This window comes from Bombus terrestris, chromosome 3 (genome assembly GCF_910591885.1).
Source record: "Bombus terrestris chromosome 3, iyBomTerr1.2, whole genome shotgun sequence".
NCBI classification, from domain to species: domain Eukaryota; kingdom Metazoa; phylum Arthropoda; class Insecta; order Hymenoptera; family Apidae; genus Bombus; species Bombus terrestris.
The window spans coordinates 563,579-576,163 of record NC_063271.1 but is presented as its reverse complement, the minus strand read 5'-3'; the positions used below and the strand labels follow the sequence as shown (position 1 = coordinate 576,163).

Here is a 12,585-nt window from a genome sequence, read left to right as displayed (position 1 = left end):
GGAAGGAAGGCGTAATTCAACAGTGGCTTTCTACTGGCGATGCAATTTACTCTGGAATTGAAATAATTAAAGCCATTTTTCCCCCCTCGAGCAGTGCAGATCATTGTGCGAGTGTATTTTCAGTCAGAAGAGGAAACGCTCGACTAGTTACGACATCCTAACGACTGAATTTTCGCTTGTTCGCACTTGTTTCGAGCGAGACTCGGTTGCGTTCGTTGTCGAAATTTCAAACTACTTCTCACTTCCTCCTTGCCTGTTACAATTATTTTTTCAACTTACAATTTCATTTTTCCATCCTAATCTACTTTTTTTTCGCTGCAGCTTTTTTTACCGTCTCAACACCAAACATTCTATATAATATCGTAATGTAATTTCAATCATTTGAATTATCTTACGTTTTGATCGTTCCACTACCTCCGAGGTAAAAATTTATTTCATACGTTTCCGTTCGCTCGAAAGAACACGAAGCGTCGAATTAACAGTGGTTTGCTGCTAATCAGGCTGTTCCGCGGACGGAAATTCCGCGGAATCGTACTAAAGACAGTCTTCCTACATAGAAATTACGATGGTGGACCGCGTTAGGACGAACGTGTGCGGTATACACGCGAGTGCGTCGACGTTAGTAAAACGGAGTCGCGAACCGACAGAGGAAACAGAGGAAACGGAGGATTTGTCACGAAGGCAGTTTGGTTTAACTGATCTCATCCGTCTTGTCGCGGACGTTGCGACGCGACGCTCTGCTACTTGTCTTCGTCGTTGTCACGACGAGAACGGAGTGTCGGTGCTTCATTGTGATTGCGATGACTCGGCTCTACTCTCCACCCTTTTGTCTTTCTCAAAGTGAATTGAATCGTCTCGTCGATCCCAACTGGCCAATGATTCCGCACTTTTAATACCTGAACGTGACTCCTACGAGTTGTTGATCCCAAGTACGTTCGTTTCTTCATTTTATTTTTCTAATGCAACAGAATAGAATTACTACGTACAATGTAGTCGTATGTTGCAAAGCAAATGCATACATGTGTAATTCGTTATATCAATAAAAAAAGAGTATTAAAATATTTGCGTATGAAAATACTTTTTCTTTAGAGTTTACATCTATAGTTCTTTGTTTTATATTGTACACGGTATAGCATAATAGTTGGAATATCCGGCAGAATCTTGCAAACTGCAAGCGCACGCGTTTTCACCAATGTGTGACGCGAATGTGTGACGGCACGTGATTGCGCGTGGATCTACCTAACTCGAGAAATGTATGCCATTAAGATGACATTTACAAACGTTAGGACGACTTTCTGCGTCCCACGCGATACTATAAACTATGAACAGTCCTCATCGTTATGTCACGTGCATTCTTCTCTTAATACCTTTCTTTTTTATGCATGATCGATAAAGTCCCGTGTCTACAGCTTTTAGTTCACCAAACTTTACGAAACGTTCTCTTCGTTCGTTGTTCATGACCAAATTTATGACCTTGTTCGTTTAACCTAATCTTTCCGAAATTATTTCGATTTTTAAACGTAAAGTATTGAAATCGATACGAACAATAAGCGTTTCCAGCGACGATATTTCTAATCATAAAATTGTCCGAAGTAACGAATCTTAGTTATGCTCTAAATCACGTTGTGTTCCTTTCAGCGCGCAAAAATCACAATGCCATGGTCCGTAATTGCAAACTTTCAATTAGCTAATGTTTAAAACATTAATTTGGCCAAGTAAAAAACTAGCTAGATTATAAGCTAGATGAGAGACGTTGCATCATATCGTGTAAAATTGTAACACGAAAGGTGATGTAGAACGTAGGCAAAGGGAATCCCATAGGGCTTCGTAGTTGGCTGATAAAACGTAAGCCCATCAACTCGGTTACCTTCCTCCCTTTCTTTCTACATATGTTAAGCAGTTATTTATTTGCTACGTTAGCATAGCTGCGCTTGTGTGTGCATTAGCCGGTCCCGTGTAAGTAAGTACTTTATGCGGGGCACGTTAATCGACTTTTAAACACACGTTTTCTGAACGCGTGATTTAGCACGAACGTTATTCGAGATTCGACATTAATGGTTCCAACGAAAAGGAATATATTAAAGCTAAGATATACAAATGCATGCAGGGGTAGAATATCGCGCAGCTCCTTGCACAACAAGCAAGCAACGCGCTAGGTGCTTAACTATGCTAACACGAGCGGAGTAATTGTATCGGTTCGTCTACTCTTACTTTTTCTCCCTGTCTTTTCTTTTCTTTTCTTTTTTTCTTTTTTTGTTTCTTTTTTGTTACATACTTTTCATACGTTGTATTTATATCATATATTTCAACGAATCTTTGTAACGCGCTATTTCTTTTCTCCGTCTGGAAATTCCGCTTACTCCAACTGGAAGCGATAATTCATCTTTTGACAGAAATAAAAAACGGTTATCTTTGTCTAGTCTTGCGAAATGTACGGCGGTGCTTGATATTGAATGTCAGAGATGCAACGAGCTTCTATGCGATACACGTGTTTACGTTTCGGAATAAAATAATACAACCTGAAAGGAAGATGTAAAAATGGAATTTGCTGGCATATAAATGAAACGAAAAGTTTCCGTTATACTCGTATTAGGAAAGTTCTCTCGTTTAATCTCTGTCCGATTCTTTGTCGTGCACGTGCAACAGTTTGACTCGTGTGAAATTATTCGAGGCAATGGCTGAGCAGGATGCGCGCGGGTAATTTCGCCGATCCCTTTTCTCTAGTTCGGTCGCGTTTACACCCGAACTGGTAAGGATCTCCGATATTTTCGCTCCCTTAAAGGTACCTTCTCTTTCGCTCCCTCGTCCTATCCTTATCTCGCTGTATTCTTCAAGAAGGGATACACGAAAGTTCACTTTGTACGGCGTGTCAAAGGTTCCCCCGAGGATCCACAGTAACCATTGCCGCCTTCTGCGTTCTCCGACTGGCCTTTAATTACTTACACTTACACCCACGCGATAAGCGAACTCGAAGCGTTCGCGCCAGAAGGAAAATCGTAGATCTTCGACGAGCATTTTACCTTTTCACATAGATCTACATAGATCTTGGTCCTTCTCGCAAGGTATATCGAAAAAAAGACACGTTACACCGAACCAAATTTACCCGAGAAGAAATATTTGTGTACCTCCCTGCCTATTCGAAGAGTTAAGATTGTTTCTTAACGATCGAAACGTCTTACTATTTACAAATAATTACACGTTTTTCCTACAATTTCAGGTTTCGTGTCGTGTTCGCCGAGCCCCTGCAAAAACGAAGGAGTTTGCGTATCATCACCACGCGGCGAGTCGCATTGCAAGTGAGTGCACATATTCCCTCATTCTTATTATCGTAATATACGAATCGAACGGTTTTGTCGTTTGATGCGCGTGCGAAGAACTGGTGCGCGAGACGACCGGGTTCGGTTGCTCTGCGTTATTCGATGATCGATTCGATCGATGATCAAACAAAGAAGGAATAAGAGAGGGCGTCTGGAGGGAGTGTAAGATAGAGAAGGCGAAGTCGAGAGAACCGGACGTTTCTTCGCCTCCCACGCGCCAAGGCAATACGAGGAAAAGAGAAGCGCTTTAAGAAAGATAAGGCAAGAAAACGGATAATCGGGAATTTATGAAACAGATACAGACGTGTCTGCAATTTTCTATTTAATTTGCTACTTTTCTTTTTATTTGTTTTACTATTTCGAGGTACGACATTATTTATGTTTGTAAATTTTAGCCTGTACGATATTTGTAAAATCTTAAATGGGCACGTAATGATCGCATTCACGTACGTAATAAACGTAGAACGGTATCACGTATACACAAGTATAATTTATAATAGTTGCTCGATCAGTTTTCCTTTTGTCTCTCTTTCTTCTTTTGAGAAAACGTAAAATGACGCTTCGTCTTGCATCGACAGTTCGTAATATCGAGAGAAAATAGCAGTAGACGGAACGAGAGATGGGTCGGGGGGTTCGGTAATAGCGTCCAGTAATAACCGTCAGTCGTGACCCGGCAACACATGTAAATTACCTTTATCAAACTTTCGTTGATTACATTTTTGTATCGGTCAGTTGTTCGATGCCTCTGTCTGTTGCTTCAACGTGTAGCTGTCCTATCGTACCATTCGCGATTATGCGAATGAGAGCAGTTTTAGGGAATTGGGAGTATATCGGGCGAAATGCACGATCTTTACATTCAAAGAAATACATAGAAATTTTGTTACCCTTTACGATCATATGGAAATATATCACTTTTGTCTTCGAAACATCTCATCGTACATTAACCTTTAGACAGGTACTACAAATCTTATCATTTTGTTACATTTCATTTCGCTAACAAAAACATTTCATTTCCAAATATAATTCTGTCTGTTCGTAATTGCTCTACTTCTCGTTCATCTAAGAGCGGTATTTGTGCGAATTCGGTATTTCATTGTTTGACAAAAGTACACGCTAGATAATCCTTTTCCGATATTAATAACAAAATGTCGATATTTCATTGTAAATTTGTCACAGTATAATTCAAGCGTGTATTCAAGAAAATTCTGTTTTTAATTATAGATAATCGATAGCACTACCTACTCCATATTATATTATCGGAGAATATATGGAAATAGTTGTCGACCACATGCCGTATTCTATTATCAAGTACATAATTTCAATCGCGGTTATATTCTCTCGCTTTCCGGAGCCCTAGCATAAAATGGCCATGATTCGATACAATGACGAATTTAGCTAGTGTCACTTGACAATACGATGAATTAAGATTGCCGCTAACGAATGCTGGATTCTGTACAATGGAGCAAAAACTATCCCTCGAGCGATCACATTCGCACACGTACGTACATCCGTGTATCCATATGTTCGGTGTATCCAAAAATTCACACGTGTCTCTGCACGTCATATCGTCTATGTACTTGCGCATAGAATATTCACCCGTATAGTTACATGTTTACGTGGATGAACTTACACGTGCGCTTAAATGTATCGTTTGGAGAGAGGACACGTGCGTCGGCACGCGACCCCTATAGATTTCCCATTGCAAGTGAGCATCTCCCGATATATGTACATAGAAAGGGGTACGTTTACGCAGAACAATAATATCGTTTTCCCACTTTGGTATTTTGCTTCCGTTTCCCTTGATATCGATCGGACTGGCATTTCATCTTTCATCTTCGGAACTTCCAGATTATCCACCTTCTACGTGTTACCGTACGAAATGAAAATGGAATTGCACGTTTCCATTTTCTTTGAATGTCACGATCTTTCTCGTGGGTCCTTCCATTTGCACATGCGACAGCATCTAGTAGCAACAGCACTGCGAATCGACGAGTACCATTAGCAGCGATCATTGGCATCTGTTCTACCGGAAAATGTTGTCTCCACCGAGTTGTCTCTCGAACGTGGTCTCGACCACGCTGTAGATAGATGGCGCGTATATGATAAATATATTTTCTAGCGAGGTTCAATATCGTCGCATAAAAATTTCGTCGATCGGTGGCGGCGGCGATATTATATAAGATAAACGGACAAATCTCGTAATGGAAGCTTGAAACCTTTGTTCCACGAAACGAATGGAGCCCGAGGAGACACGACACGATCGACAGACGAGATGACGAAGGTTAGAACGCGCTGTCAAAATACCCGCCCCTTACCTTCGCGAGTAGGTATCCTGCGGAGGAGACTGCGCCATACGCTCAAAGGCGTTTCGTTTTCTTGGACCGTGCGTGTACAGGTGCACACACTCGAACTATACGTCGGACGACAAAGCACGCGTGTGGACGTACAATTTACTCGCGGTCATGCTGATACACGACGCCCTATCGCTAACGTTCATCGGATATTGTATACCCATCGACTTTTTCCACTTTTACGTCTCGGAGGTCGGTACGCATTAACGAAGAAACGATGCACATCGAGAGTCTAATTTATTTTCCAATTATGCCGGCTTGCACGACCATTTTCGACGTGTCCTCGCTTCTTCGCCGTTAAACGAATCTAAAGTTGAACGATCGGAAGAAAGCAGCTGTGCATGTCGAGTCGGATCGATCTTCGTCTGTATCGACGGGAACGTTCGTACATACGTTTGCGTCTATTTCGCGACCGACGTCCTCTCTCTATTTGCATTACCGATCACCCAGATATTGAGCACCTCTGAACGAATAACTCGATGCCCGCGGGGCCTTGGATCGTGCGCGTTCGGCTGCGATCGAGGGTCCTCGTAGAGATGCCAGCAGCGAGACACAGAGGGGACGAATTGGGCCCAGGAGCGAGAGAATGCAGGCTATACGCGTGGAAAGACGAAGGGAATCAGGCTACGTAAGAGAGAAAGCAAGAGAGAAGGAACGCGAACGCGGAGAAGGGTTGGGCGAATGGTACATGGAACGAAAGAGAGAGAGGGTACACTCTGTTCCCACGCCCGCCGCGCATGCGCCGAGCATCCTGGCCCCTCGTGGGCCCCCTCGGCTCCCTCCGCGAGTAATCGGTTCTCTTGCACTTCCACTCCTCTCTCTTACCACCGCACCGGATCGAACCTATCCTACTCTCTTCGTTCTTCTCCGGCCTCCTACCTCCTTCTCCCACATTCATCATTCTCTCTTCCTCCTGCCTATCCTCTCTGTCTCTCTCTTGCCCTCGTTCTCCCACTCTCCTTTTCTTCCTAACGTTCTCCGTCTCTCGCTCCTCCCTTCAGACATCCGCATACAGATTCAAGTGCGGACGTCTGCTGCTCTTTCTCTCCGCCGCACCGTTCTTCCACCGTACATCTCGTCCGCGAACAATATTCGTTTCCATCGCTTGTCTCAGCGGCGCGACGCGGCGCGACGTCTAGCTCCCTCGCCTGCTAACGTTCACCTTCTCCTTCCACTTCTTTCGCCTATCGATGATACGCTGCTCTAATTATCTCCGACCTGTTTGTCAGCGGACGTCGCCGATCAAAAGTGACATCGGTCTCGATTGAACGCGCCGCGCAGTTCTCTCCTGTGTTGCTTTCTTCTTTTCCTTTTCTTGGTTTCCTGGATTTTTACGATATTTCGCGACACGACCGTCCCGATCTTTCCCGCAAACGATCGCCGATCGAGGATAGAACCAACGATCATTCGCGTTTAATCTCTACAGGTTTTATTCAGCTTACGCGTTATATCGCGTCACAGGTCAAGATACAGGGTAGTCGTAAATTAGGTAATCTATCGATCGTAAGTCGACTTCTTTCGAGATTCTTTTAAAATTCTACGCGATAAAAAAAGTTACCGAAGGCTAACGATGTTTCATCTACGAGCAGAGAAATTTGCCTAATACTATGAGATATTTCCTTGTCCGAAAATGAACCTAGCCGATATTTCGCTTGCTTACGAGACCAGATTTCTTTTAACGCCTTCAACCTGGCACTCTTAATGCGATTGCTTTCAACGTACATCATCAGCCATACGTATAATATCGAAATATATCCGATCGAAATGGTCAATGATTCCTGGAATAAGCAGGGAACGCAGGAAACGATCCAACGAATATTTGTAGAAGAGACCGCAGTGATCGTGGTCCACGATGGAAGCGAAGGATTCAGAGTCTTTAGGAAGGCAAATTCGAAAGAAACGCAAGACCGCGGCGCAGAATAAGAGAGAGCGGTTCGCGGGATGTTTGCAGAACCCCCAGAACCCTTCGGAACGTGTTATTTGCGAATACCTACGAGACGGTTTGACTCGTTCTCGTGAGAAGGCGAGTCGTAAGATGCTCCGTCTGTAACTGTTTTCATCTAAGGATAACAAGAGCCAACGGAGAGCTCGATAAACTATATAAACTATAAACCGATAGAGCTGTTGGTCGCTCGGCTGGCGAATCCGCGTGCAATCGCACCAGCCAGGAGGTCTGTTCGTTTTAACGTAACGAACAACGATCACGGTCTGGACATTTGCGCAAGTATTAGTTCCGCAAAAAAATACTACTATTTCGCGTTGCCTAGATCGTCTTGGTCGTAGAAACGAGTCGGTCGCGTCTCTCGTTCCAAACCTCCATTTCCTTCGAGATACGTGCCTCGAGCCATTGGAAAATCTTGTCGTTGCCACAGCTGTACATGTTCCGGAAGATTTGTTTATTATTCGCTGTTGGTCAGACCGTAGTGGCACTTGGATGGAGCTGCCTGGCGCGCATGGTGGTTCCAACGTATCTCGTACGCCGCGCCGTACACGTCGCTGCCCCGGTCGTGGAAAAGTTTCCTCTTTGTTAGTGGCTACAGTAGACGTCGATGGCGTCGTCGATGGCGTCGTCGACGGTGCGCATAACGAAGGCCCAACAAACAGAACCGTTCTGCTGTCGCACCGACGTGCTGATTACCAGCGCGAATATTGTCGTACGGTAATGGGTTTGTTCGAAGAAACTCATCGACAGCGGGATTGGTAGGCTCTATGGAGGCGGGCGAAAAAATCATTATTTAGAGCCAATTAGAAACGAATGCCTAACGCTTCGAACGACTGGCGCGATTCTCCCTTTTGTCTTTTTCATTCTATGAACCGACAACGACGTTGCTCTCTCAAACTTGGCTTTCCTGGACAAATCGGACAACTTTGATGCGCTTCTCGATTTCTAACTCGTCGAAATTCTTGATAAACGTGCCATATTCAACGTCTATAAGGGCTTCGAACTCTTAAAATTTCCACGAGTCTCGATAGATTTCGAAACATCAAAAGCTCGTTGGATATTCGATAAAATTCTCGACCGGAGCCTTCCTCGAGGAAAGAAAAATCCATAGAATTCCAGTTAAGAGAAGAATTTAAACGATCGCTGCCGTTAGAGACTAATTTCGCGTAATTAAAACCCGCAGCTGACCGATTCAGGCGTCCAAAGTACCGTTGTTCGGCGTTCAGCAATGGTTTTTTAACTCGAGCACGATCACTCGGTTAATACGAAAGCATCGCCGCACCGAGATAAATCTCACCCCTCCGTCCCCTCCGTATAATCATCGCCGTATCAGCTGTCTCTGTTCCTCGTGAGTACTACGCTACGGTAGCCAAGATCTGATCTCTCGCCTTTTAGAAATCCGCACGCTCTGCACCTCCAAACGTCCGTTACATCGCTCAAGGTACAAGGTACAAGCGGTCAGTACGTATTTACAAGGTTTTTACGTTAGACGCGTACCGTCCGTACACACAGGACGGGACACGATACGAACGGTTTTCGAGCGTATACACGTACGGTATATAGAAATCGGCGTGGCTCGAGGGCGGTGGAAAGAGGGCGAGGGCGAGCGGACTGGCGCAAAGAGCGGCAAGAGAGAAGGATCGGCTCTTAATTACGATCGGTGCGCGCGTGTGCAGCGGACCCGAACGAGAAAAGTATCTAGTGCCTCTCCTTTCTTGCGAGCCACGCGAATTTTATTCCTGTCGTCGTACCGCATACATGCATGGTATTAATGACTCGTGTCGTGGTATACCGATGCGATGTGCTGCTATCTCGCAGGATCGGTTGTTTCGCAGATAGAACCTCGCGATCGAAGATTAAGAAGTTTAAGCACGCGATTTATTACTGGCCGGTATGAACCTGAATGAGTGATTAAGCTACGCGTTAAATAGGATTCCAGCGTGCGGGCTGTCCCTACGTATCGTTTCTAAACGAGAAACTCTAGCGGAGGATTGCGACGACAAGCGTGACTATTATCCTTCTCTGCGTCGCGTCGCTTCGATTTGCTTCGTATGTCATTGCGAATAATTCTAATAATAAATTCTTTGCCGAATAAACAACAGCAGAAATATTCGCCGTGGAAACTGTAAATTACGTAGTAGGTATAGCGACGCGTTGGTACACCTCGATGTTCCGGGAAAGTGAAACGTTCGTTCTTTTCTACTGTTATACGTATCGCGTGAAAGATATTAAAAAGAGAAAAAAAAAAGCATCGTACGCGGTTTTGACCGTAGAACGATCGAGTGTACATCGTGCCGAGCGTAAAGGATCAAATACGATCAAACGGACGTTTCGCGTTACCGTCTATTCGCTGTTATCCAAAGTCGTTTCGAAGGAGAAGCCGCAAAACGATGTCGTATCGAGGAAACGCAACGTTTTCAAAAAATTCGCGCGCTACAACATCTATAACTACGTATCGGGTTCTGCAGGTGGAAATACGTACGATAGAAACTTTGTCTAGTCTTTACGCGTTTTCCAGCCTGTTACCTTCTGAATTGATTGTACGCGTTACAGGCTCGTATCTCTATCTCGTTACTCTCTATCTGGAATACGTAAACCAGTTGGGCGAGTCGGTCTAAAGGGGATCAGAGAAGGACATCGAAAGCAATCGGTTGGAGGCGACGCTCGACGGGTAATAATTACCGGCGGTCGATAAAGAACGCCGATTTTCTTGGCGTGGATGAGCTCGTGTCGGGCAAACTCTCGCGGGTACTCTTCCAGTTCCCGCTAATCACCACGTGTTTCCTTCTCGATGCCCCAGTTAGGTAGTCCCAAAGTCCTCGCGATCAGGCCTACAGCCACCTGCGACGTAATTGCAGCCTCCCGTGATTCCTTTCTCTCGTTTACTCTTGATCAGCAGCCCTCCTTTTCTCTGTCGGTAATATCCTGACACGGTTGGCAGCAGGATGGTGTGTGCCCTCCACCCAGTTGCACGCGTAGACCCGATAGAATCCCCGGGCTTGTGCCGGTTCGTAGTGGCAAATGCTTCGACAAAGACCCACCGTAGCAGACGAATCACCGGTTTCTATATACGAAGACGAGGATAGGGTTGCTCATCGAACTACCATCCTTGTAGGTTCTCGAGCATAGTGGTACTTCTTGTCGAGGTTGAGCATGGTGGTTCTTCTCGCATGACACAAGAACAACCGTGTGCCATGGCGGTGTTTAAGAGCGAAGGAACGCTGATTATACGGCACTAACGCCTCCAGCTACGGTCTGCATGTTAAGCGTCCTTTTCCCGCACCTCCCGTGATTAGGGGCGATCCCTCGGTACAGTCGTTCTTTCTCCTTCTTTCCGAACCCACGACCCTGATCTTGTATCCTGTTGCTTTTGTCTACCTGATGGCTCCTTTATTCCTCTTACACGATGACTGGCTATACGTGTCCTTTGTTTTTCGACTATTTTCCTACTCCTTTTTTTCTTTTTCTTTTTTACTGTATTTCAGTAAGTAGGCATACGCGTCTCCCATATAAAGTCTAACACCTCCGTCCAAGCAAATTTGTTTATTTATCGTAAATTTTGATTTCTTCGTCGTCGTTTTCGTTGCCATTGTCGTTTCAGTCTTTTAGTTTCACCTCGTATCTTTTTGCCTTCTCTTTCGTTCATCTCGCGTTTCTTCGAACGATTAGTATGCTCCGTTCAGGCCGGTCCGAATGTAACTTTCTTCGACTTCGAACAAGTATCGTAGACGAGGGTCCAAGCAGTCCATTTGTTATTCCGCCCCTGGTCGAGACCAGCTTTCCTCCAGCTGCATAGGCTAGAACGCATTACAGGCTTGTCCTCGAACCTTGTTTTTCTTTCTCTTCGTAGCATGAACTTTTTGCGCGAAAAGCACCGGCCCCGTCTAGCATCGGTTCTCGTAATGATATTCATTTGCGGAATATTCGAGAGATATAAATTAGCGTACACGATTCCACGCGTCCTTTTTGTCGCGTATTGTTTTGCTCTACGTGCATTAAATCATTGATAACGAGCAGCAAACCCTTACACCGTATTCGCCAGGTAATTACACAAAGTTATCATTTTCTCGGCCGTAGACATCGTGCGGTACTACTATGTATGGAGTGGTTCGTTGCAAATTAATTTCCTCTTGTCCGACAAGTTTGTAACGCCGCAAATGAAACTAGTCCCGATATCGGTTGACTCGCAAATAAAACTGCACGCTACCGAAGCCAAGCAAATCGAAACGGATAATCCATATCTCCGATCGAATGTTTTAGTACGATCGGACACCCGCGTCTCATTCCAGTTAACAAGCTTACGATATTTGTAATCGATATCGATTTTATCTCCTCCCCTCCCCTCCCCCCTTCTCTCTCTCACTCTCTCTCTCTCTCTCTCTCCTGAAATCCCCTAATCCATCCCCCTAACGAATAACGATCGTTTCTTTTCTTACTACCTGAATGTTATTGGTTTGCAAAATGGACCGATCAACTCGTCTTATTTTCTATTCCTGTAAACGAGTAACCAGCAATTGCATTATTTTTCCCCTACTGCAACGAAGATACTGACTCTGCCGTTTTCGGGTGTCTGTTTTTCGATTCCGTTCAACCAAAAAATTGTATCGTTGAACCCACGTTGATGTCCAGTCTCTTCTGCTACGTGAATACGAAAGTAACATACTCGTGTATGTACACGTGTTTGAACACACAAGCGTTCAGGAATGTGTCGGTGCATAGATTCTGAAAGGTATCGGATAGAGTATGCTGGAATCCGTGACGGTATGGTGTAGATCGTTGCGAAAGAACCAGGTTTCCGAGACTGTAGGCGGTGTGCTCGCCTCGGGCTCTGTCTCGCATACCTGAAGAAGAACCTGCGGCCCCGCCGTGTTATTAAAGAACCGGAGAGTCTCCTCTTCTTCTTCCTCTTCTTTCCCCTCTTCTTCTCCTACCGTACTGTTCCGTATCGCCGATGGTCCAAAGCCTGTGTGTCGAG

At 44.9% G+C, this 12,585-nt stretch overlaps 1 protein-coding gene across 1 annotated transcript in view; it reads left to right on the top strand.

Annotated features, from left to right (window-relative positions):
- The window catches only part of LOC100645932 (neurogenic locus Notch protein), a 179,595-nt gene that overhangs the window by 27,279 nt on the left and 139,731 nt on the right, over window positions 1–12,585 (top strand). The window contains exon 2 of the mRNA XM_048404311.1: window positions 3,218–3,296. Coding sequence (XP_048260268.1) covers window positions 3,218–3,296 — 79 coding nt within the window. The remainder of the gene's footprint in view (window positions 1–3,217; window positions 3,297–12,585) is intronic.